We start from the raw sequence: 22797 nt of genomic DNA on the forward strand, positions 1-22797 counted from the left end.
AGTGAAAGGCAAAGTTGCATGAAAATGACTAGATACAGACTTCAATGAACTAGGTATTCTTGGGCCTCGTGTTCTGTTTCTGAATATTCTCCACATATTTACCCAGGGTGCACATCATCAATGCCTTTCATGGGCAGTGAGTGGATTTTTGTCCATTGTGACACTTATGTGTTTACTGCTATGGGCTACCTCTCTTTGTCCAGGAATGGGGCTGATCCCAGCTCTGTTCCAAGGGAAGGAGTATCTGTGTATTAAATGACTCATTTGAATGGATATCTACTCTCTGCTCTTTTCCTGGACTGTTGTTGTTGTTGTTTTAAGAGCTTTATTTTCTAGGTTGCTTTCCCTCCAGTGACTTTTTTTTTTTTTAATATTCATTCATTCATTCATTTCTTTATTTGGCTACGCCGGGTCTTAGTTGTGGCATGTGGGATCTTTGTAGCGGCACGCAAGAACTTTGGCTGCAGGATCTTTAGTTTCAGCATGTGGGATCTAATTCCCTGACTAGGGATCGAACACGGGCCCTCTGCATTGGGATCGTGGAGTCTCAGCCACTGGACCACCAGGAAAGTCCCCTGGACTGACTGTTGATGCTAGTTCAGAGGTCACAGGAAAGAAGAGGCTAATTAACAAATTTCCAGAAAAAAACACTAAGGAAAAGCGCAGTAGTTGATGTTTATATGGCTTGTCTTTAGATAGGCCTTTTTAGTGCTTTCCTTAATTAAGAGTGGGTAAGGATAATTAAGGGAGTTGCAATGATCCTTGCAACTGAAGGTCAGCCAGGCGTTGATGAGTACTTAAAATTGCAAAAACAAAGAGAATGTACATTTAAAATCTATTAGTGCTGGACTTCCCTGGCAGTCCAGTGGTTAAGACTCTGGGCTTCCAATGCAGGGGGCACAGGTTCAATCCCTGGTCAGGGAACTAAGATCCCACAGCGTAGTCAAAAAATATTTTTTTTAAAAAATATTAGTGCTGCTTTCAAAACGTACTTATTTACATTCCCACCGGTAGCATGTAGACTTTTGCCAATGTGATTGGCCATGACACAAATTTTCTGCTTTAATCTGTGATTCTTCAGCATCTTTGTGCGTGTATGCCAATTTATATGCCCTTCACATTTCTTCATGTCTTTTATCTATTTCTCAGTTAGGTTTTTTATTTCTATTTTTTTTTTTTTTTTTTTTGGCTGTGTTGGGTCTTCATTGCTGCACGCGGGCTTTCTCTAGCTGTGGCAGCTGGGGGACTACTCTGCGGTGCGCAGGCTTCTCATTGCGGTGGCTTCTCTTGTTGCAGAGCACAGGCTCTAGGCGTGCGGGCTTCAGTAGTTGTGGCGCACGGGCTTAGTTGTTCTGCGGCATGTGGGATCTTCCGGGACCAGGTCTCAAACCTGTGTCCCCTGCATTGGCAGGCAGATTCTTAACCACTGCACCACCAGGGAAGCCCGCAATTAGGTTTTTTATCCTTTTTCTCTTAATGTTTTCTAAAAGCTCTGTGTATATTGGTTACATTAACTTTTTGTTGTGTATTTAGAAATATTGCTCCCAGGTTGTCTTTTAAATTTCAACCTTACACATACATAAGATAGATTCTATAGCATACGTTACTTCAAGTGTTTCTCTAAGTTGTTTAAGCAAAGTCTTGGTTTACATTTTAGATTTGTCTGTGATGGCTGTTTAAAGAAGACTGCACGAACTAGAAAAGAAAATAAGTTTTCTGCTAAAAGTAAGTTTCATTCTTACAGGTAAAATTTGGCAAAGCTTCACTGAAGCATAGTTAAAAATAAACATCCAGAATGAATTATTTTGTTTCAACATTATTTGAAATTTTAAAAAAATTTTTTAATTAATTTATTTTTTGGCTGCATTGGGTCTTCGCTTCTGAGTGGGGGCCATTCTTCATTGTGGTGCGCAGGCTTCTCATTGCAGTGGCCTCTCCAGGCGCGCAGGCTTCAGTAGTTGTGGTTCACAGGCTCTAGAGCGCAGGCTCAGCAGTTGTGGTGCACGGGCTTAGTTGCTCCACGGCATGGGGGATCTTCCCGACCAGGGATCGAACCCGTGTCCCCTGCATTGGCAGGCAGATTCCTATCCACTGCGCCACCAGGGAAGCCCCTGTTTGAAATATTTAACCAAAGTTAAAACCAAATAATTTTTCCATGATGTACTTAAAGTTGAACTGTAATGTAGTTTTTGGTGTGAAAATCATTAGACCTAGTTATTTATAGGAAGGAGGATATATGTTTTTCTTGTTCCTGCACGTATCCTGATGGAGGCCAGATGTGGAAATACTTTCCCAGAATTGCCATCTCATGAATTCCCTCAAACTGATTCCCTCAGTTTTGTGTATACCCTTAGTCGGGACTGCATTTAGACCTGTCTGATCTTTTCAGTTGGGTGGGGATGGCAGTCAGTTTTAGTTTTGTAGAATGATGCCTTTGCAGTTTTTTGCTGATCTACAGGTTGCTTTTAATCCTCTGTAAAGCTTATCAAAGCACCCGACAGTTGTTTAATATTACTGCAATTGAGGCAAAGTGCATATGAGTGTTTGTTCTGTTTTTTTTTTTTTTTTTTAATTTATTTATTTATTTTTGGCTGCGTTGGGTCCTCGTGTCCGTGCTAGGGCCTTCTCTAGTTGCGGCAAGCGGGGGCCACTCTTCATCACGGTGCGCGGGCCTCTCACTATCACGGCCTCTCCTGTTGCGGAGCACAGGCTTCAGACGCGCTGGCTCAGTAGTTGTGGCCCACAGGCCCAGCCGCTCCGTGGCATGTGGGATCCTCCCAGACCAGGGCCCGAACCCGCGTCCCCCGCACCGGCAGGCAGATTCCCAACCACTGCGCCACCAGGGAAGCCCTGTTCTGTTTTTTGACTCTTCTGAAAAGGAAAATTTTTCAAAATAAAAAGTTGGGGAAAATAACATTTAAAAAGTATTAACTACCCTGCTTGCTTTAACTGCACATATACTGAAATCAGAATGATATAGAGATGATTAGCATGGCGCTCTGTAAGGATGATAGACTCGTAAAGTGTTCCACATTAAATCTTTTTTTTAAGTATTAACTAGATTGCTAACTTAACAAAATCTAGCAAGTAATCTTGTTAGTATTGAAAAAGCAGAAATGAGATTTGGTATTGAAACTTAAGACTGATAGTAATAAATTTGCACCTTAGATACTACTGAACTTTTAACTTTTAAATTCTTAGGGTTGCCATCTACCAGGCTTGGCACCTTTCTGGAGAATCGTGTGAATGACTTTCTGAGGCGACAAAATCACCCTGAGTCAGGAGAGGTCACCGTTAGAGTAGTTCATGCTTCTGACAAAACTGTGGAAGTCAAACCAGGCATGAAAGCAAGGTACCTCATAATTTCCCCTTTTCTTTGTGGATCCACAGTTGCTCATACACAGTTACTGTTGATGAATCTAATCTGAATGAAACGTTGTGGTCTTTCCCTCCAACATGAATTGTATAGGTTTGTAGACAGTGGAGAGATGGCAGAATCCTTTCCATATCGAACGAAAGCCCTCTTTGCCTTTGAGGAGATTGATGGTGTTGACTTGTGTTTCTTTGGCATGCACGTTCAAGAGTATGGTTCTGACTGCCCCCCGCCGAACCAGAGGTAAGACTTTACTATGGCTACTTTCTAATTTGCGTGGGAGTTTGAAGTTATAGTAAGGTAAACAAGCATAATGGACAAGAAAATATTTGATGTGCTTGTTTTGGAAATGCAAGTTTTCAAGTGTGTAGTATTGAAGTAAAACAAAACTAGAAAATACTGCTCTTGTGTGGTCATAGTAATAGGGAAAGGGATGTGAACAGCAGCTTAAAACACAAAATGACGACTTTTCAGAAAATGTAATTTAGGTTGTTTCAAGTACCTTGCTGAGATGTACGTGAAAGAATGTCATACAAATGAGGTAGAATATGGTTTAGAATTCTCCATTTCCAAAATAGTATAAAGGCCAGAATAAGAGTGCTACCAGAATGTTTGGATTGCTCAATACTGACTGATTATACTGTGTCTCAGGCCCTGCTAGGTGCTGAGACTGTAATAGAGCCACAGGCCCACAAAACCCCCCGACGGGTTCACAATCTAGTCATTTACCTAAATAACTGTAATATTGTGTGATAAGCATTAAAAATGACAAGGTCAGCAAAGGGCACAGAAAAGAGAGAAGGTGTTTTTAGCCACATCAGTAGGAACTCGTTGCGTGACTTGACCTGGCTTCTTTCTCCTCGTTTGGTATAGGAGAGTTTACATATCATACCTGGACAGTGTTCATTTCTTCCGTCCTAAATGCTTGAGGACTGCAGTCTATCATGAAATTCTAATTGGGTATTTGGAATACGTCAAGAAATTAGGGTAAGCATAAAAACAAATGCAAAACAACTTGTTTAATTAGTTTTAAACTAATCACCACTGATATTATGGTGAGATATACATGCAAATATGTGACTTTTGGTCTTTTTTCCTCAACTTTGGCTTTCATCTAATGGAACTATAATTTGGAGACCCTTGGTTGATTTTGCCAGTGGGATAGAAATGGATATTTTGACCGTAGTTGCACCCATCCCAGATTTATTTTGTTCAGTTAAGCTATTAGGTACAGTTTGATTTGAAGGGCCAGAACCTTAACCTGCACTTGGTCCTTTTGCACCTGAGTATCAAAACCAAAATCACACTAAGGTCTGGGGATAAAAAAAAATTCATCAGACTGGTTCCTTACCTTCAAGGTATATATGTACTTGAGAATATTCAGCACCTCACCACCTCACCTTGCAGGTTATTCCTTTTAACAGTTTGCATTTCATTTAGCCCTCCTGCTGACATGGATTCATTTTCCTTTGCATTGTAGCTTTTGTTTGGTCTTTAAATGCAAATTTGGGATTTTTTTGATCCAGGGTTATGCCTAGTTCTGGCCTGGAAGACTTTTTTTTTTTTTTTTTTTTTGGCTGCGTTGGGTCTTCGTTGCTGCGACCGGGGGCTACTCTTGCGTTGCGGTGTCTAGACTTCTCATTACGGTGGCTTCTCTTGTTGCTATGCGCAGGCTCAGTAGTTGTGGCTCATGGGCTTAGTGGCTCCACGGCGTGTGGGATCTTTTAGGACCAGGGTTCGAACCCGCGTCCCCTGCATTTGCAGGCGGATTCTTAACCACTGTGCCACCAGGGAAGTCCCTGGCCTAAGACTTTTGGTCTGATGTGGATTGCACACTTCATGTTATCTCGGGGAAATTATTGGTTTCTGTACTGACTCCATTTTGTAGTTTAAAGTATAACATTCTTTCTAGGATGGGTGATCTTTCTCTTGAATGTTCCTTCTCTTTGTGTTGTTAGGTATACAACAGGGCATATTTGGGCATGCCCCCCAAGTGAAGGAGACGACTACATCTTCCATTGCCACCCCCCCGACCAGAAGATACCCAAGCCCAAGCGACTGCAGGAGTGGTACAAAAAGATGCTCGACAAGGCTGTATCCGAGCGAATTGTCCACGACTACAAGGTCAGGATGTGGGGGGGATGATAGAACTGTGGCTTGGCTAATCCTGCTGCTCTGTATTCTGCTCTTTTTACTATCTTAACAGAAATCTCCTGTTTGTTCTCCCTCTTCCATGTAATTTGTAAAATTAAGCTAATTTGATAGCAGGTGTTTTCTTTCCTGAATTACTAAGATGAGTGGATCTGGCAAAATATTTAATAGCCATTTGTGATTGTAGGGTATCCCATGTTAAGAAACTTGAACTACTAAATATCTTATCTGTTTTTACTCATGGGGAGGAAAACATGAAATGGGTGTTTTCCTAAGCAGCCCAGCAAATCATTCTTTAACCATGTGGTTTCCAGTAATTGTAATTGGGGTTGTTTTGAACATATTTCTCAGTAGGAACTGCTGATACTTCAAGGGTGTGTGCAAGGCGGGCGTGCCTCCTGTCGCACTGCGTTCTGTCTCAAGAGTGGTAGAAGCCACGGTGTGAATGATGCTGCCTTTGCCATTGTTCCTGACAGGATAGTTTGCCACTTGGTTATGTAAAGGCGGATAATTTCCCTGTCCTCGTGGGTAGAGGAAAGAGGAACCAGAAATACTGATTTCAGACCAGACCTTTCACTGTTTGTGACACTAAATGTCTCCCCGGACATCAGACTTGGGTATAAAATCTCTGCCATCTTCCAGAAGACACATCTGATTCTTCATGTTTCTTGCATCCGTTAGCTATGACTGCTTCTGTATAATAAACGTGTTTTTTTTTAATATATAAATTCCTATTTGTACACGGATATTTTCACAGGATATTTTTAAACAAGCTACTGAAGATCGATTAACAAGCGCGAAGGAATTGCCTTACTTTGAAGGTGATTTCTGGCCCAATGTACTGGAAGAGAGCATTAAGGAACTGGAACAGGAGGAGGAAGAGAGAAAGCGAGAGGAGAACACGAGCAACGAAAGCACAGATGTGAGGGCTTTGCATTTCCCTTTCCAGCCTCTACCTATTCTCATGTATAACCCAGAAGTGAGCTTAAGTTTTCAACATGGTCTTAAAGCTCTCAGCTCTTCAAGTTGGGCAAGAAATATTGGCGTAGATAAGTTACTGTGGTTCTAGTTGAGTGGTTTTAAGCCTTTTTTAGCATCAGACCTCTTTCTTTTAATATATAAATTGATTGGCTGATTTTGGGTCTTCGTTGCTGTGCACGGGCTTTCTCTAGTTGTGGCGAGCAGGGGCTACTCTTTGTTACGGTGCATGGGCTTCTCATTGCAGTGGCTTCTCTTTGTTGCAGAGCACAGGCTCTAGGCACGTGGGCTGCAGTAGTTGTGGCTCGCAGGCTCAGTAATTGTGGCTCGCAGGCTCTAGAGCACAGGTTCAGTAGTTGTGGCGCACGGGCTTAGTTGCTCCGCGGCATGTGCAATCCTCCCAGACCAGGGCTCAAACACTTGTCCCCTGCACTGGCAGGCGGATTCTCAACCACTGTGCCACCAGGGAAGTCCCAGACCTCATTTTTTAAAAATATTTATTTATTTGGCTCCGCAGAGTCTTAGTTATGGCATGCGGGACCTACTTCCCTGACCAGGGATCGAACCCGGGCCCCCTGCATTGGGAGCACGGAATCTTAGCCATTGGACCACCGGGGAAGTACCAGACCTCATTTTTAAATGGAATCTTGGATTTCTAGTAATGGAAGACTGAGAAAATTACCCATCTAGAGCATGGGGTTGGTAAACTTTTTCTGCAGAGGTCTAGATTATGAATATTTTGGCCTTGCAGGTCATATATTGTCTCCAGCACATTCTTTTTTTTCTGTTTTTTCTTTTTTTCTTTAAACAACACTTTATAGATATAAAAACCATCATTCTTAGCCATACAAAAACAGGTCTGGGGGAAAAAAAAAAAAAAAACAGGTCTGGGCCAGAGTTTGCCAGTCCCCAAACAGAACCTATGTTGTAGAAGGATCATCTGAGGAGCTTTTCCTTGTCATTTATTTCCCCATAGTTTATCTAGATTGCCCTTGCTGAGTCTGAACTATTAAAGTCACCCTTAAATAGTCTAATAAAAACCCTTTACAGCCTGCAGTTTAAACTCCTCGATTGAACGTTTTTCAAGTTTTTTTTTTAATAGTAGGCCCATAAAATTCTAGAAAGTGAGCAGAAGGAAATGTAGCCAAGGCCTTTGGCTCCCTGCTCCTGTGTGCACTTCACTACCCCACACTGCCACTCACTCCTTGTTCTTGTCCTCAAATCTGGGATAGCCTGGGTCCACCTGAGGTGTCTCCTTAGTCTGCGGGGTTCTTCTGGCCAAAAAGCTAAGGCTGCCATTGTCTTAACGAAGAGACATTAGTGGAGACATTCTTCACTGGGAGAAAATAAGTGCAAAAACGTTAGTAAACTTTAGTTTACTGTAAATAACAGCTTTAAAAAAGAGAGGAGGAATGAAGAGAGCAGATGGTGTAAGGTGGAAGGTTATGATCTCTAGTTTCAAAAATGGAGTCTTAAAAAAAAAAAAATGGAGTCTTTTTACCATTATTTTTTCTTAAATCTCTTAACAAATAGTTAACATTTTCTCGTCCTCTTGTGCTAACCTGCAGGTGACAAAGGGAGACAGCAAAAATGCTAAAAAGAAGAATAATAAGAAAACTAGCAAAAACAAGAGCAGCCTGAGTAGGGGCAATAAGAAGAAGCCAGGCATGCCCAATGTATCCAATGACCTCTCGCAAAAACTGTATGCCACCATGGAGAAGCATAAAGAGGTAAGATACAGCCACCAAGCATGGAAAAGAACAGGGCAGGATTTCTCAAAAGCTCCCCACCGTGGTTGGTATTTATGACATGAGCACCAGACCATTTGAAATTCAGAAGGAAGAAAATCATTTGAGGGGAAAGAAGGCAAAAAGAGGATGGCTAGAGTGGGTGCTGAGAATAGGAAACGTAAGCCGTCTTTGATTTGTAGCTGTTACAAAGCTAGATGGTGCTGGGAAAGTGTAAGCATAGTTTGTCTGACCCTGTTGTTTGTGATCCTTTTATGTTTGTATTTCTGTCCGTTGTTCAGGAGATTGGCTTGTTGGGTATCTTTATTGTTTTGTTTTAGACCAAGCTCCTTAGAACTCCATTTGGCCACTCCACTTTGTCTGTAATGGAACTTTGGCAAAATGAATGAATATTTGCCTTCCTGAAAGGGAACTGGGAAGTGTAGAGAATTGAAGAAAAGTTAAACTTTCATATATGCACCTGTAACACCTTCTCAGCAAAGTTAAAACTTTGAATTATTTCATTATTTAAATTGCTTTATTGTTGTAGGTAGCTTGGGAGTAAAACTGGGTGTGTTGGACTTTTTCTCCCCAACGTCATCATTGCTAAGATGAGGAGTCTTGAAGGGTAATTCATGTCAGTTTGTTGTTGTTGTTGTTTTTTAACATGTATGACTCTGTTCAGACATCATAGTCAAGTTCTTATAGGAAGAGGCCATTATGTGGAGAGGGGACTTGAAGTCTTGGTTTAAGGTGTGGATGCCTCACTTAGATAATGATTGTCAGCTGTTTTGAGCAATATATAGTGTCACAGAATTCTATCGTAACAGCAGTTGGGGAAAGCCCTTAGAGTATGTCATAATAGGTGTGACTTAAGTTGTGGATACATCATCTGAAGAAGATGTGGGTAGTAGTCACCTGTTAGGAGTTAGAATCTAAGGTCGTCAATTTAGGTTAAATTCAAGTATTGTCTTAGCTCTAGGGTGACATACAGTGGAATCAGTCATAATGGTTGTTATTGGATGGTTGGCCATAGTGAAGATTTCCTAGGGAGTCACCAGATGGTTTTATCTGCCCCTCTTTTGAATGGGTTGCTGCAGACATTCCCTACTTGTTAGATCAGGCATTTTCAAAATGCTCTTCCTTGCTTGATGAGTGCTTTCTTTGAGCCACAATGTCACACCCAGTATTACAAGGTCACACACACATCACGGTCCTCCCTTGATGTTTTTAACTTTCGGCATCTGTTTTTATATGTCTTTAGTCAGTGTGTGCACTCTTGTCCTATGTTTTCTTTTTTTTGTTTTTTTCAAGTTTTTGTTTTTGGCCACACTGTGTGGCATGCAGGGTCTTAATAGCTCCCCGACCAGGGATCGAACCCACGCCCCCTGCAGTGGAAGCACGGAGTCTTAAGCACTGGACTGCCAGGCAAGTCCCTGTGTTCTTTTTCTAGACTCTTGTTTTATGCCAGCATTGCTGCCCAAGTATATAACAAATGTTACTGCCAGTTTGCACAGATTTTCAGCCTCTGAAAAACTGGTAGAATATAGTGGGCAATACAGCAGTTACAAGTTCTTGATCTCTTGAAGGTTCCATTTTACATTTTATTATTACATATATAATCCGAGCTTCCTCTTGCAGCCTTTACACCAGTGGTTATGGGAATTAATGGTGGTTGTGTGTCTTTAAACTTCAGTGAACAAACTTCAACTTTTGCTGTTTCTGTAGCAAGGATGAAGGAGGTCTTGCTTTTTTAATTTTCCCACCCCTACCAACTTTTTTTTTCCTCCAAACTTACAGGAAAGTTATATAGAAGGTGCCCTCCCATAGCCTTCACTTAGATTCACCAGCTGTTAACATTCTGCTACATTTTCTTTCTCTTTATTGCAGCAAGTCCCTTCTAGGAAGGAGGGCGTTTTCTGTGTGAGCGCGCTGTGGCTTCACGCTCAGGAACCTCGCCCGCTGCTGCCATCTCGGGCCTGCTTCTCCTGCTCCATGCCGAGTCGCCATGTTTTGGTTCCTGGCCTTACTTTCTTAACATGACATGGAAGACTCCAGCCCAATTGTTTATAGAATGTCCCTCAATTTGGATTTTTCTGTTTCCTTATGATTAGAGTCAGGTTAAATCATGGATTGTATCTTAAAGTAGACCACTTTGAGGCAGAATGTCCACTGTACGGTGCTGTACCCAACCAGTCTTCTTTTGAAAAAATTATTGAATGAGGTAGAAAACATAAGATGTAGATTCTTTAGGCCCATCGTAGACAAGTCCCAGAGAAGAGCACAGAGGTAGTGAAGCAGGAGAAAGAGGGCCATGTCGTGTAACCTTGCGAGGTGGTCATAAAACTAAGCCAGGTGTCCTGGCCCCCCAGGTGCACAGCCTGGCCCACCCGTCCGCGGCATCTGGTCCAGTGCCCCGTGGTGCTCTAGCGCCAGAGTCAGGATGAGACTGTCTGTTTTGCAGGTCTTCTTTGTGATCCGTCTCATTGCCGGCCCCGCCGCCAACTCCCTGCCTCCCATCGTTGATCCCGACCCCCTCATCCCCTGCGACCTGATGGACGGGCGGGATGCCTTTCTCACCCTCGCAAGGGACAAGCACCTGGAGTTCTCCTCACTCCGAAGAGCCCAGTGGTCCACCATGTGCATGCTGGTGGAGCTGCACACCCAGAGCCAGGACCGCTTCGTCTACACCTGCAACGAGTGCAAGCACCACGTGGAGACGCGCTGGCACTGCACCGTGTGCGAGGTAGGCCCCTGGCAGGGGAGGGGCGGGGGGGGCTTCCAGGTGCCTGAGATGCGATTCAGACAGAGGTTATGCAGGCCTGGAGGGCCTTCCTGGGCTCCGGGGCCACTGGTGAGTAACAGGACGGGGTGGGTGGGGCCTGGTCTCAAATCTGAGTAGTTGATTAGAGGCTTTCTCTAAAACGGGGCTTTTTAGCCCAAGCAGAGTATGTAACTACTTTTGAATGACTTTAATCCTGGAGAGTTGACCTGCACCTATGTCTTCCCCCAGGATTATGATTTGTGTATCACCTGCTATAACACTAAAAACCATGACCACAAAATGGAGAAACTCGGTCTCGGGTTAGATGACGAGAGCAACAACCAGCAGGCCGCGGCCACCCAGAGCCCGGGAGATTCCCGCCGCCTGAGCATCCAGCGGTGCATCCAGTCTCTGGTCCACGCCTGCCAGTGCCGAAATGCCAACTGCTCCCTGCCCTCCTGCCAGAAGATGAAGCGGGTTGTGCAGCACACCAAGGGCTGCAAGCGGAAGACCAACGGAGGGTGCCCCATCTGCAAGCAGCTCATCGCCCTCTGCTGCTACCACGCCAAGCACTGCCAGGAGAACAAGTGCCCCGTGCCCTTCTGCCTCAACATCAAGCAGAAGCTCCGGCAGCAGCAGCTACAGCACCGGCTCCAGCAAGCCCAGATGCTCCGCAGGAGGATGGCCAGCATGCAGCGGGCTGGCGTGGTGGGGCAGCAGCAGGGCCTGCCCTCCCCGACGCCTGCGACCCCGACCACGCCCACCGGCCAGCAGCCGACCACCCCGCAGACACCCCAGCCCCCCTCCCAGCCCCAGCCCACCCCTCCCGCCAGCATGCCGCCCTACTTGCCCAGGACTCAGGCTGCTGGCCCGGTGTCCCAGGGCAAGGCAGCCGGCCAGGTCACCCCCCCGACCCCTCCGCAGACTGCTCAGCCACCCCTCCCAGGACCCCCTCCTGCAGCGGTGGAAATGGCGATGCAGATTCAGAGGGCAGCCGAGACACAGCGCCAGATGGCCCATGTGCAAATTTTTCAAAGGCCGATCCAGCACCAGATGCCCCAGATGACGCCGATGGCCCCCATGGGTATGAACGCACCCCCCATGGCCAGAGGTCCCGGCGGGCATTTGGAGCCAGGGGTGGGGCCCACGGGGATGCAGCAGCCACCACCATGGGCCCAAGGAGGATTGCCTCAGCCCCAGCACCTGCAGCCCGGGATGCCCAGGCCAGCCATGATGTCAGTGTCACAGCATGGTCAGCCCCTGAACATGGCTCCCCAACCGGGATTGGGCCAGGTAGGTGTGAGCCCTCTCAAACCGGGCACTGTGTCTCAACAAGCCTTACAAAACCTTCTGCGGACTCTCAGGTCTCCCAGCTCCCCCCTGCAGCAGCAACAGGTGCTTAGTATCCTTCACGCCAACCCCCAGCTGTTGGCTGCGTTCATCAAGCAGCGGGCTGCCAAGTACGCCAACTCCAATCCGCAGCCCCTACCCGGGCAGCCCGGCGTGCCCCAGGGCCAGCCAGGGCTGCAGCCCCCCGCCATGCCGGGCCAGCAGGGGGTCCACTCCAGCCCCGCCATGCCGAACTTGAATCCCATGCAGGCGGGCGTCCAGAGGGCCGGCCTGCCACAGCAGCAAGCGCCACAGCAGCAGCTCCCGCCGCCCATGGGGGGGATGAGCCCCCAGGCTCAGCAGATGAGCATGAATCACAGCACCATGCCGGCGCAGTTCCGAGACATTCTGAGGCGGCAGCAGATGATGCAGCAGCAGCAGCAGCAGCAGCAGGGAGCGGGGCCAGGAGTCGGGCCTGGGCTGGCCAGCCACAGCCAGTTTCAGCCACCCCAGGGCCTGGGCTACCCTGCCCCCCAGCCGCCGCCGCCCCGGATGCAGCAGCACATGCAGCACCTGCAGCAAGGGAGCGGGGGCCAGCTGGGCCAGCTCCCCCAGGCCCTGGGGGCAGAGGCAGGAGCTGGCCTGCAGGCCTATCAGCAGCGACTCCTTCAGCAACAGATGGGGTCACCCGCTCAGCCCAACCCCATGAGCCCCCAGCAGCATATGCTCCCGAGTCAGGCTCAGTCCCCGCACCTTCCAGGCCAGCAGATCCCATCTCTCTCCAATCAAGTGCGGTCTCCCCAGCCTGTTCCTTCTCCGCGGCCACAGTCCCAGCCCCCCCACTCCAGTCCTTCCCCACGGATGCAGCCTCAGCCTTCTCCACACCACGTTTCCCCACAGACCAGTTCTCCACATCCTGGACTGGTCGCTGCCCAGGGCAACCCCATGGAACAAGGGCATTTTGCCAGCCCGGACCAGAATTCGATGCTCTCTCAGCTGACTGGCAATCCAGGCATGGCAAACCTCCATGGTGCCAGCGCCACGGACCTGGGACTCAGCACCGACAACTCAGACTTGAATTCAAACCTCTCACAGAGTACACTAGACATACACTAGAGACACCTTGTAGTATTTTGGGAGCAAAAAAATTATTTTCTCTTAAGACTTTTTGTACTGAAAACAATTTTTTTGAATCTTTCTTAGCTTAAAAGACAATTTTCCTTGGAACACACAAGAACTGCGCGGTAGCTGTTTGTGGTTTAAAGCAAACATGCGAAATGAACCTGAGGGGTGATTGATAGAACACAAAGAATCTATTTTTGTTATGGCTGGTCCCCACCAGCCTGGTTTTTTTTTTCCTTGTGTGTTTGGTTCAAGTGTGCACTGGGAGGAGGCTGAGGTCTGTGAAGCCAACCACATGCTCCCGCCTTGCACCTCCAATAGGTTTTATTATTTTTTTTAAATTAATGAAAATATGTAATATTAATAGTTATTATTTACTGGTGCAGATGGTTGACATTCTTCCCTATTTTCCTCACTTTATGGAAGAGTTAAAAAAGAACATTTCTAAAACCAGAGGACAAAAGGGGTAAATGTTACTTTAAAATTACATTCTATATATATATAAATATATATAAATATATATTAAAATACCAATTTTTTTCTCTGGGTGCAAAGATGTTCATTCTTTTAAAAATGTTTAAAAAAAAAAAAAAAAGGAAAAAAAGTCCCCTCAAGTCAACTTTTGTGCTCCAGAAAATTTTCTATTCCGTAAGTCTGATCGTAAAAACTTCAAGTATTAAAGTAATTTGTACATGTAGAGAGAAAAATGACTTTTTCAAAATATACAGGGGCAGCTGCCAAATTGATGTATTATATATTGTGGTTCTGTTTCTTGAAAGAATTTTTTTCGTTATTTTTACATCTAACAAAGGAAAAAATTAAAAAGAGGGTAAGAAACAATTCCAGTGGGATGATTTTAACATGCAAAATGTCCCTGGGGTTTCTTCTTTGCTTGCTTTCTTCCTCCTTACCCTGTCCACCCCCAAAACACACACACACACACACACACACACACACACTTTCTGTAAAACTTGAAAATAGAAAGCAAAAACCCTCAACTTGTAAATCATGAGATTAAAGTTGATTACTTATAAATATGAACTTTGGATCACTGTATAGACTGTTAAATTTGATTTCTTATTACCTATTGTTAAATAAACTGTGTGAGACAGACACCTGACTTTGTTTCACTTCTTGCATCTTTATCTTAGAATGCCTCAGTTTGCATGCTTGATGTGTAGGATTCAGGTTGGTGAGGGGGGGTGCAAGCACTAGCTTACAGCCCTCCCTAACTGTTACGTGAAGTGATTTTGTGATAAAATAGATTTTAAAAAACAGATTTTGGTAAATTTGTCCAAAGTTCAGGGGAAAACACAAATACCAGCTAAATGTTATCAATTGGAATTGATACTAATTAGCCTTTATCAGCTTGATACAGGTCCTTCTTCTGTGGTCCCCTGTGGATAACCTCATGGTCTTCCAATCACCCTCATCTTACAGGGCTAAGAATGAGCACCTAAGAGGGGTCATATCTGCCTAAGTCACAAGTAACTCCTTGAAAAAGCACTTGGAGCTGGGCTGACAGTACATCCCTATTCTCTGTTACACTTTGTTTTTGCTACCTGCCAGTCAGGAAATCGTCAGGGGAATGAGGCTGTAGGAAAGGAAACCGTGTGGAAATAAACCCAGGAGGCCGAGAGAGATGACAACGCAGAGTCTGATACTGTGCTGGGCACTGAAGAGAGGTTACCAGTCCTCCCTCGAACTGAACATTACATCGGCTTTGAACAAGTTTGAAAACTCAGAAGAATACTGAGAGTGAGCTGCTCTGGCATCGTTCGGCAGGTCTTCCTTGTTACTGTCACGGAGCTTCTACACTGACTATGTTCGATCATCTGCTGAGGGCTAAAGAAGACTCTCTTCAAGTACCATAATTCAGACTCCTGTTTGTCCTTTCCACTATTTTACATTGTCTCAGGAAAAATAACCAGTACCTCCATGTGCGGTGAACCCGCACACTAAGCATTAATCGGCGCCCACCCCAGAAAATGTTAACAGGTGTCCACCTGCCTCAGGTCAGTGGTCCAGCAGACGTACGTGCAGCACCTGTGTCCTGTGCCAGGCCAGACAACACGCGTGGACAGGGTGCAGCCCTTCCCTCAGGCTAGCCAGCTCGAGATCTAGAAGAAAAGACAGAATGATGCTTAAACAAGATAAAACAGAAAAGTGTTCAGTGGTCTACGCAGGGGACACAGGCAGCAGGGGTAAAAGCTTCTGGCTGGTGGGAATCGGGAAGGTTTCCGGGAAGGGTAGCATGAAACTGGACCTTGTGGGGGAGATGAATGGGAAGCGGTGGAGAGGGGTGAGGAGGGACCCTGCCCAGAGGAGTGAAGAATCAGATCCTAGTGGGAAAACCAGCTTCAGGTCCACTTGACTGAGACCAGAGAGAAGATGCTGAGTGCCTGTTACAGAAAGGGCCCCATAATGGTCCCCACAACTAGGGGCCCAGGGTTGATCTGAGCCCTCAAAAGGGAAATAGTTAGGATTCTAACCCATTTCCAAGCAGTAAATTCCCAGCGTTCATAGTCCTAGGCTCTTTGGCTAAAGACAGCTGGACTGAAGTGTTAACGTTTTCACCCCAGTGTGGCAAGGAGAAAGTGGGGGCAGAAATTAAATGGGGAGGGGAAACAGGCTGTCCTCACCAGGCCAGAGGCAGTGCTAAGGAGGGGGAAGATGTGAATTAATCCACAGTCAGGAATACAGGAAGGTGATTTCGATGTTTATGTGTATTTGAAAATTATCACAATGAAAAGTTCAGAAGCGCTAAAAGGAGCCCCAAGTTTCCAGTTGGGCTGTTTCTGAGACATCAGTCTAGGAAATGAGCCCAATGGGGGCCAAGCAGCAGCCAGGTGCTTTTTCATTTACTTAGCTCACTGAATCCTCAAAAACAGCTCCAAAGACTGACAAATGAGAAAAGGGCAGCTCAGATGTGTACTCAAGGTCACACAGCCAGAGAAAGCCAAAGTTCTGCTGGATTCCAAAGCCTGCCTTCCCCGTATCCTGGCTCTCTCTCACTGTACAGAAGCCCTTGTGACACAGGGCCCTATTCCAACCAAATTCAAAATACAGACTAAAAACTGAAAGGGGGAAAAAACAGGAATCATAAAGGTATGTTCCAGGCTTCTTTTCCAACCAAAGAACCTAATCTCTAGACAGATGGTTTTCCGAAATGTTATGTTCATGATGAAGTCACCCTGCTTAAACAGCACACAGGCCAGCATCAAAAAGAATAAAATGTTTAGGAATAAATTTAACAAAAGAAGTACAAGACTTGTACGTTGAAAACTATAGAACATAATTGAAAGAAATTAAACACCTAAATAAACAAAAAGACATCCTTGTTCACAGATCAGAAGACTGGGAAGGGACTTCCCTGGTGGCACAGTGGTTAAGAATCCGCCTGCCAATGCAGGGGACACCGGTTCGATCCCTGGTCTGGGAAGATCCCACATGCCATAGAGCAACCAAGCCCGTGCGCCACAACTACTGAACCTGCGTGCCAGAACTACTGAAGCCTGCACGCCTAGGGCCTGTGCTCCACAACAAGAGAAGTCACCGCAATGAGAAGCCCGCGCACCGCAATGAAGAGTAGCCCCCACTCGCCACAACTAGAGAAAGCGCGTGTGCAGCAACGAAGACCCAACGCAGCCAAAAATAAATAAGTTTATTTTTAAAAAAAGAAGACTGGGAAGATCTAACACTGTTAAGAAAGTACAGGCATGCTTTGTTTTTTTGTTTTTTGTTTTTTTTTGCTGCACCATGTGGCACGTGGCATCTTAGTTCCCTGACCAGCGATCGGACCTGAGTCCCTGGCATTGGAAGCACGGAGTCTTAACTGCTGCACCGCCAGGGAAGTCCCCTGCCTTGTTTTATTTTGCTTCACTTTATTGCACTTTGCAGATACTGGTGGTTTGGGGTTTTTTTTTTTTGCCACACTGACACGGGGTCTTAGTGTGGCATGTGGGATCAAACCCAGGCCCGCTGCATTGGAAGCACTGAGTCTGAACCACTGGACAACCAGGGAAGTCCCTGACGTTTTTTCACAAACTGAAGGTTTGTGGCAACCATGCATCAAGCATGTCTACCAGCACCACTTTTCCAACAGCATTTGCTTACTTAATTTCTGTGTGTCACATATTCGTAATTCTCCCAATATTTCAAACTTTTTCAGTATTATTATTTTTTCTATGGTGATCAGTGATCTTTGATGTTACTATTGTAACTGTCTTGGGAAACCACGAACTGCGCCCATCTAAGATGGCAAACTTGATCAATAAATGTATGTGATCTGACTGCTCCACAGACTGGCCGTTCCCCCGTCTCTCTCCCTCTCCTCAGGCCTCCCTATTCCTTGAGACACAACAATATTGAAATCAGGCCAATTAATAACCCTACGATGGCCTCTGAGTGTTCAAGTGAAAGGAAGAGTCGCACATCTCTCACTTTAAATCAAAAGCTAGAAATGATTAAGCTTAGTGAGGAAGACATGCCAAAAACTAAGATTAGGCTGAAAGCTGGCCTCTTGCACCAAACAGACAAGTTGTGAATGCAAAGGAAAAATACTTGAAGGAAATTAAAAAGTGCTACTCCAAGGACTTCCCTGGTGGTCCAGTGGATAAGACTCTGCACTCCCAATGCAGGGGGCCTGGACTCAATCCCCAGTCGGGGAGCTAGATCCCACATGCATGCCGCAACTAAGACCTGACGCAGCCAAATAAATAAAATTTTTTTAAGTTCTACTCCAATGAACACACAAATGATAAGAAAGCGAAACAGCCTTATTACTGGTTTGAAAAAAAAAGTTAGTGATCTGGAAAGAAGATCAAATCAGCCACAACATTCCCTCAAGCCAAAGTCTAATCCAGAGCAAGATCCTAACGCTCTTTAATTCTAGGAAGGATGAGAGAGGTGTGAAAGCGGCAGAAGAAAAGTCCGAAGCTGGCAGAGGTTGGTTCATAAGGTTTAATGAAAAGAAGCCACCTCCATGGCATAAAAGTACAAGGTGAAACACCAAGCTGATGTAGAAGCTGCAGCAAGTTGCCCAGAAGACCTAGCTAAGATGATTAATGAAAATGGCTACACCCAACACTTTCAATGCAGATAAAACAGTCTTATATTGGATGAAGACACCATCTAGGATTTTCATAACTAAAGAGGAGAAGTCAGCAATGCCTGGCTTCACATCTTCAAAGGTCAAGCCGACTCCCTTGTCAGGGAATAACGCAGCTGATGACTTGAAGTTGAAGCCAATGCTCATTTACCATTCTGGATTTTCTAGGGCCCTTAAGAATTAGGCTAAATCTACTCTGCCTGTGCTCTATACATGGAAAAACAAAGCCTGGGTGATAGCACATCTGTATACAACATAGTTTACTGAATATTTTAAGCCCACAGTTGACACATACTGCTCAGAAAAAAGAACCCTTTCAAAATAGTACTGCTCATTGACCATGCACCTGGTCACCCAGGAGCTCTGATGGAGATGTAATGAGATTAACATCCTCATGCCTGCTAACACCCGTTCTGCAGCCTGTGGATCACGAAGTAATTTCTACTTTCAAGTCTGATTTTTAGGAACTACATTTCATAAGGTTGTAGCTTCCATAGACAGTGATTCCTTTGATGGATCCAGGCAAGGTAAACTGAAAACCTTCTGGAAAGGATTCTCCACTCTAGCTGCCAATAAGATTCATGGCAAAAGGTCAAAATATCAACATTAACAGGAGTTTGGAAGAAACTGATTCCAACCCTCGTGGATGACTTTGAGGGTTCAAGACTTAAGTGGAGGGCTTCCCTGGTGGCGCAGTGGTTGAGAGTCAGCCTGCCGACGCAGGGGACACGGGTTCATGCCCCGGTCTGAGAAGATCCCACATGCCGCGGAGCGGCTGGGCCCGTAAGCCATGGCCGCTGAGCCTGCACGTCCGGAGCCTGTGCTCTGCAACGGGAGAGGCCACAACAGTGAGAGGCCCGCGTACCGCAAAAAAAAAAAAAAACTCAATGAAACAAGGCAAACAACTCAATTTTTCAAAATGAGTAAAAGATCTGGACCCTTCATCGAAAAAGACATACAAATGGCAAATAAGCATAGGAAAAGAGATTCAACATCACTAGACATTAAGAAATGCAAATTAAAACCACAATGAGATCATCACTACACACCCATTAGAACGGAGCGGAAAAAACGGTAATACTAAGTGCTGGTGACAATGTGGAACAATTGGAACTTTCACACATTGGTGTGACAAAATGTACAACCACTACAAACATCAGTTCGTCAAGTTTCTTGTAAGGTTAAACATACCCTTACCTTATGACTCAGCAATCCTACTTCTAGATACTTACCCTAGAGAGAGGAAAACTTATGTTCACACAAAAACCTGTATGAGAATGTCTGCAGCAGCAGCATTATTCATAATCACCAAAACCTGGAAATTGGAATTCATGTACTTTTTTCTCTCTCAAATATTTTTTAAATGTGGTAAAATATGCATAACATAAAATTAAACATCTTAACCATTTTTATGTGTTATCATTCAGTAGTGTTAGATACATTCACACGGTTGTGCACCCAACGTCCAGAACACACTTCATCTCGCAAATCTGAAACTTCTAGGGTTTTCATCTTTGGGGTTTTTTTGCCACAGCATGCAGCATGTGGAATCTTAGTTCCCCAACTAGGGATCGAACCCGAGCTCCCTGCATTGGAAGCGCAGAGTCCTAACCACTGGACCACCAGGGAAGTGCCCTGAAACTTTTAGTTTTTCGAAATACTGGATACTGTTTTCCACAGTGGCTGTTCCCCCATTTCACATTCCTAGTAGCAGCAAAAGCATTCGAATTTCTCCATAGTCTCGTCAACACTTGTTATTTTCCTTTTTTTCTTTTTACTATTTTTATTTTGCACTATAAAAGACAATACCAACCTGTAACATACTGCTTTTCTTCACATTCAAAAAACACTTGTTATTTCCTCTTGCGGTTCTGATTTGCATTTCCCCTAAGGATGGTGTTGAGCACTCTTTCATGTGCTTGTGGCCATTTGTATATCTTCTTTGGAGAAATATCTATTCAAGTCTTCTGCCCATTTTTTTTTAACTTTTTAAATTTTTTTATTTCTTGGCCGCACCACGCGGCTTGCTAGGGATCTTAGTTCCCCGACCAGGGATCTTAACTGTGCCCCCTGCAGTGGAAGTGTGGAGTCTTAACTACTGGACCGTCAGGGAAGTAAGTCCCTCCTTTGCTCATTTTTTAATCAGGCTAATTGGGGTTTTTTTGTTGAGTTGTAGGAGTTCTTTACATATTCTGAAATATTAATCCCTTATCAGATACATGATTTGAAAATATTTTCTCCCATTCCATAGGTTGCCTTTTCACCCTGTTGGTTGTGTCCTTTGATGAAAAGAAGTTTTTAATTTTGATGTAGTCCAGTTAATGGATTTTTACTTTTGTTGCCTGTACTTTGGTGTTATATCCAAGAAATCACTGCTGAATCAATGTCATGAAGTCTTCTCCTGTTTTCTTCTAAGAGTTTTATAGTTTTAGTTGTTAGGTCTTTATAATTAGATCACTTAGGTATTTACAGTTACATCTCTGAGGTCTCTTAGTTCTTTCGCCCATTTTGAGTTAAATTTTGTATATGTAAAGGTAAGGGTCCAACTTCCTTTTTTTTTTTTTTTTTGGTATGTAGAGATCCAGTTTTCCCAGCACTACTTGTTTTTTAATTTTATTTATTTAAATTAATTTTTATTGGAGTATAGTTAATTTACAATACTGTGTTCCAGCACTATTTGTTGAAAAACCTTCTTTCCCCATAAAATGGTCTTAGCATCCTTGTTGAAACTCATATGATCATATTCAATACATGCATGGGTTTACTTCTGGGCTCTAGTCTGCCCTCTATTCTATTGGGGAGTGTCTAATGAGGATGGAGTTTCAGTTTGGGAAGATGAAAAAGTTCTGGAGATAGATGGTGGTGATGGTTGCACAATAATATGAAGGTACTTAATGGCACAGAACTGTACACTTTAAAATAGTAAATCTGGGGCTTCTCTGGTGGCTTAGTGGTTAAGAATCCGCCTGCCAATGCAGGGAACACGGGTTCAAGCCCTGGTCCGGGAAGATCGCACATGCCGCAGAGCAACCAAGCCCGTGCGCCACAGCTACTGAGCCTGCGCTCTAGAGCCCACGAGCCACAACTACTGAGCCCGCGAGCCACAACTACTGAGCCCGCATGCCACAACTACTGAAGCCCGCACACCTAGAGCCTATGCTCTGCACGCAACAAGAGAAGCCCCTGCAATGAGAAGCCCGCGCAACACAACGAAGAGTAGCCCCCGCACACCACAACTAGAGAAAGCCCCATGCACAGCAATGAAGACCCAATGCAGCCAAAATAAATTAATTTTAAAAAAAAAAGTTTAAAAAAAAAATCAATTGCCTTTTTAAAGTAAAAATAGTAGTGGATCACTAAGTTTATATCATTTATAGAAGTAAAATAAATGACAACAGTACAAAGGACAATAAAGGTGTAAATACAATGATACTGTTGTAAAGGTTTCGTTAAACGTGAATCAGCTGTGATGAATTAAGGACGGATACTGTAATCCCTAAAGTAACCACTTGAAAAATGATCAAAGAACTGGCTAAAAAGTCAATAGAAGAAAAAGAATGAATTACTTAAAAATAACTAACCCAAACAATCCAGGAATGGAGAAATAAAAGAACAAAAAACAGAGGGGACAAAAAGAAAACAAATATCAAGATGACAGACTGGAATCCAATCATATGAGTGATTACACTAAAGGTAAATGGAATAAGCATCCAATAAAACTGATGAATCTCTTGATTCATTAAAGAGAGAAAACATAAATCACCAACAACAGTAATGAAAACCAGGACATCTCTACAAAATCTACAGAATAGGATGAAATCATGAATAACCTCACACCAATATGTTTAACAACTTAAATGTAATGGATAAATTTCTTGAAAAATATAATTTACCAAAACATACAAAAACATAAAATATATGAATAGTTCAAGATCTATAATAAAGAAATTGAATTTATAATTAATAACCTTCCCACTCGAAAACTCCAGGCCCAGATGCTTCATTGGTGATTACACCAATTTTTTTTTTAAGAAGTTGAATATTTTATTATTAAACTGTTTCTTATTTTCCTGCAAGGCTGTTGCTTCACTGTATAAAAATAGCACCAGCAAACACAGTATATTGCAAAATTAAGACACTAATGTTCTTCACTGGACACTATACAACTAACAAACTTTTCTCCACTGTCATTTATTTCCAGTGGCAAGTTCATTGAGTATTTTGACCCAAATCCAGGGACGGC

The 22797-nt window shown here is 44.2% G+C and overlaps 1 protein-coding gene and 1 non-coding gene across 2 annotated transcripts in view; both read left to right on the forward strand.

The window, feature by feature from the left end:
* The window catches only part of EP300 (EP300 lysine acetyltransferase), a 74534-nt gene extending 60007 nt beyond the window's left edge, over positions 1–14527 (forward strand). Inside the window, exons 23-31 of the mRNA XM_027107767.1 lie at positions 1658–1725; positions 3202–3352; positions 3470–3616; positions 4247–4360; positions 5332–5497; positions 6282–6446; positions 8071–8232; positions 10694–10975; positions 11243–14527. Of these exons, the coding sequence (XP_026963568.1) occupies positions 1658–1725; positions 3202–3352; positions 3470–3616; positions 4247–4360; positions 5332–5497; positions 6282–6446; positions 8071–8232; positions 10694–10975; positions 11243–13438 (3451 nt within the window). The 3' untranslated portion in view covers positions 13439–14527. The remainder of the gene's footprint in view (positions 1–1657; positions 1726–3201; positions 3353–3469; positions 3617–4246; positions 4361–5331; positions 5498–6281; positions 6447–8070; positions 8233–10693; positions 10976–11242) is intronic.
* Positions 2941–3043, forward strand: LOC113621393 (U6 spliceosomal RNA). Its single transcript, XR_003433177.1, has one exon. It is a non-coding gene; the product is annotated as a U6 spliceosomal RNA (small nuclear RNA).
* Positions 14528–22797: the final 8270 nt, after the last annotated feature.

The sequence above is a fragment of the Aethalodelphis obliquidens genome, unplaced genomic scaffold, assembly GCF_003676395.1.
Source record: "Aethalodelphis obliquidens isolate GAN/ISIS:26980383/991018 unplaced genomic scaffold, ASM367639v1 scaffold8, whole genome shotgun sequence".
Taxonomy (NCBI): Eukaryota; Metazoa; Chordata; class Mammalia; order Artiodactyla; family Delphinidae; genus Aethalodelphis; species Aethalodelphis obliquidens.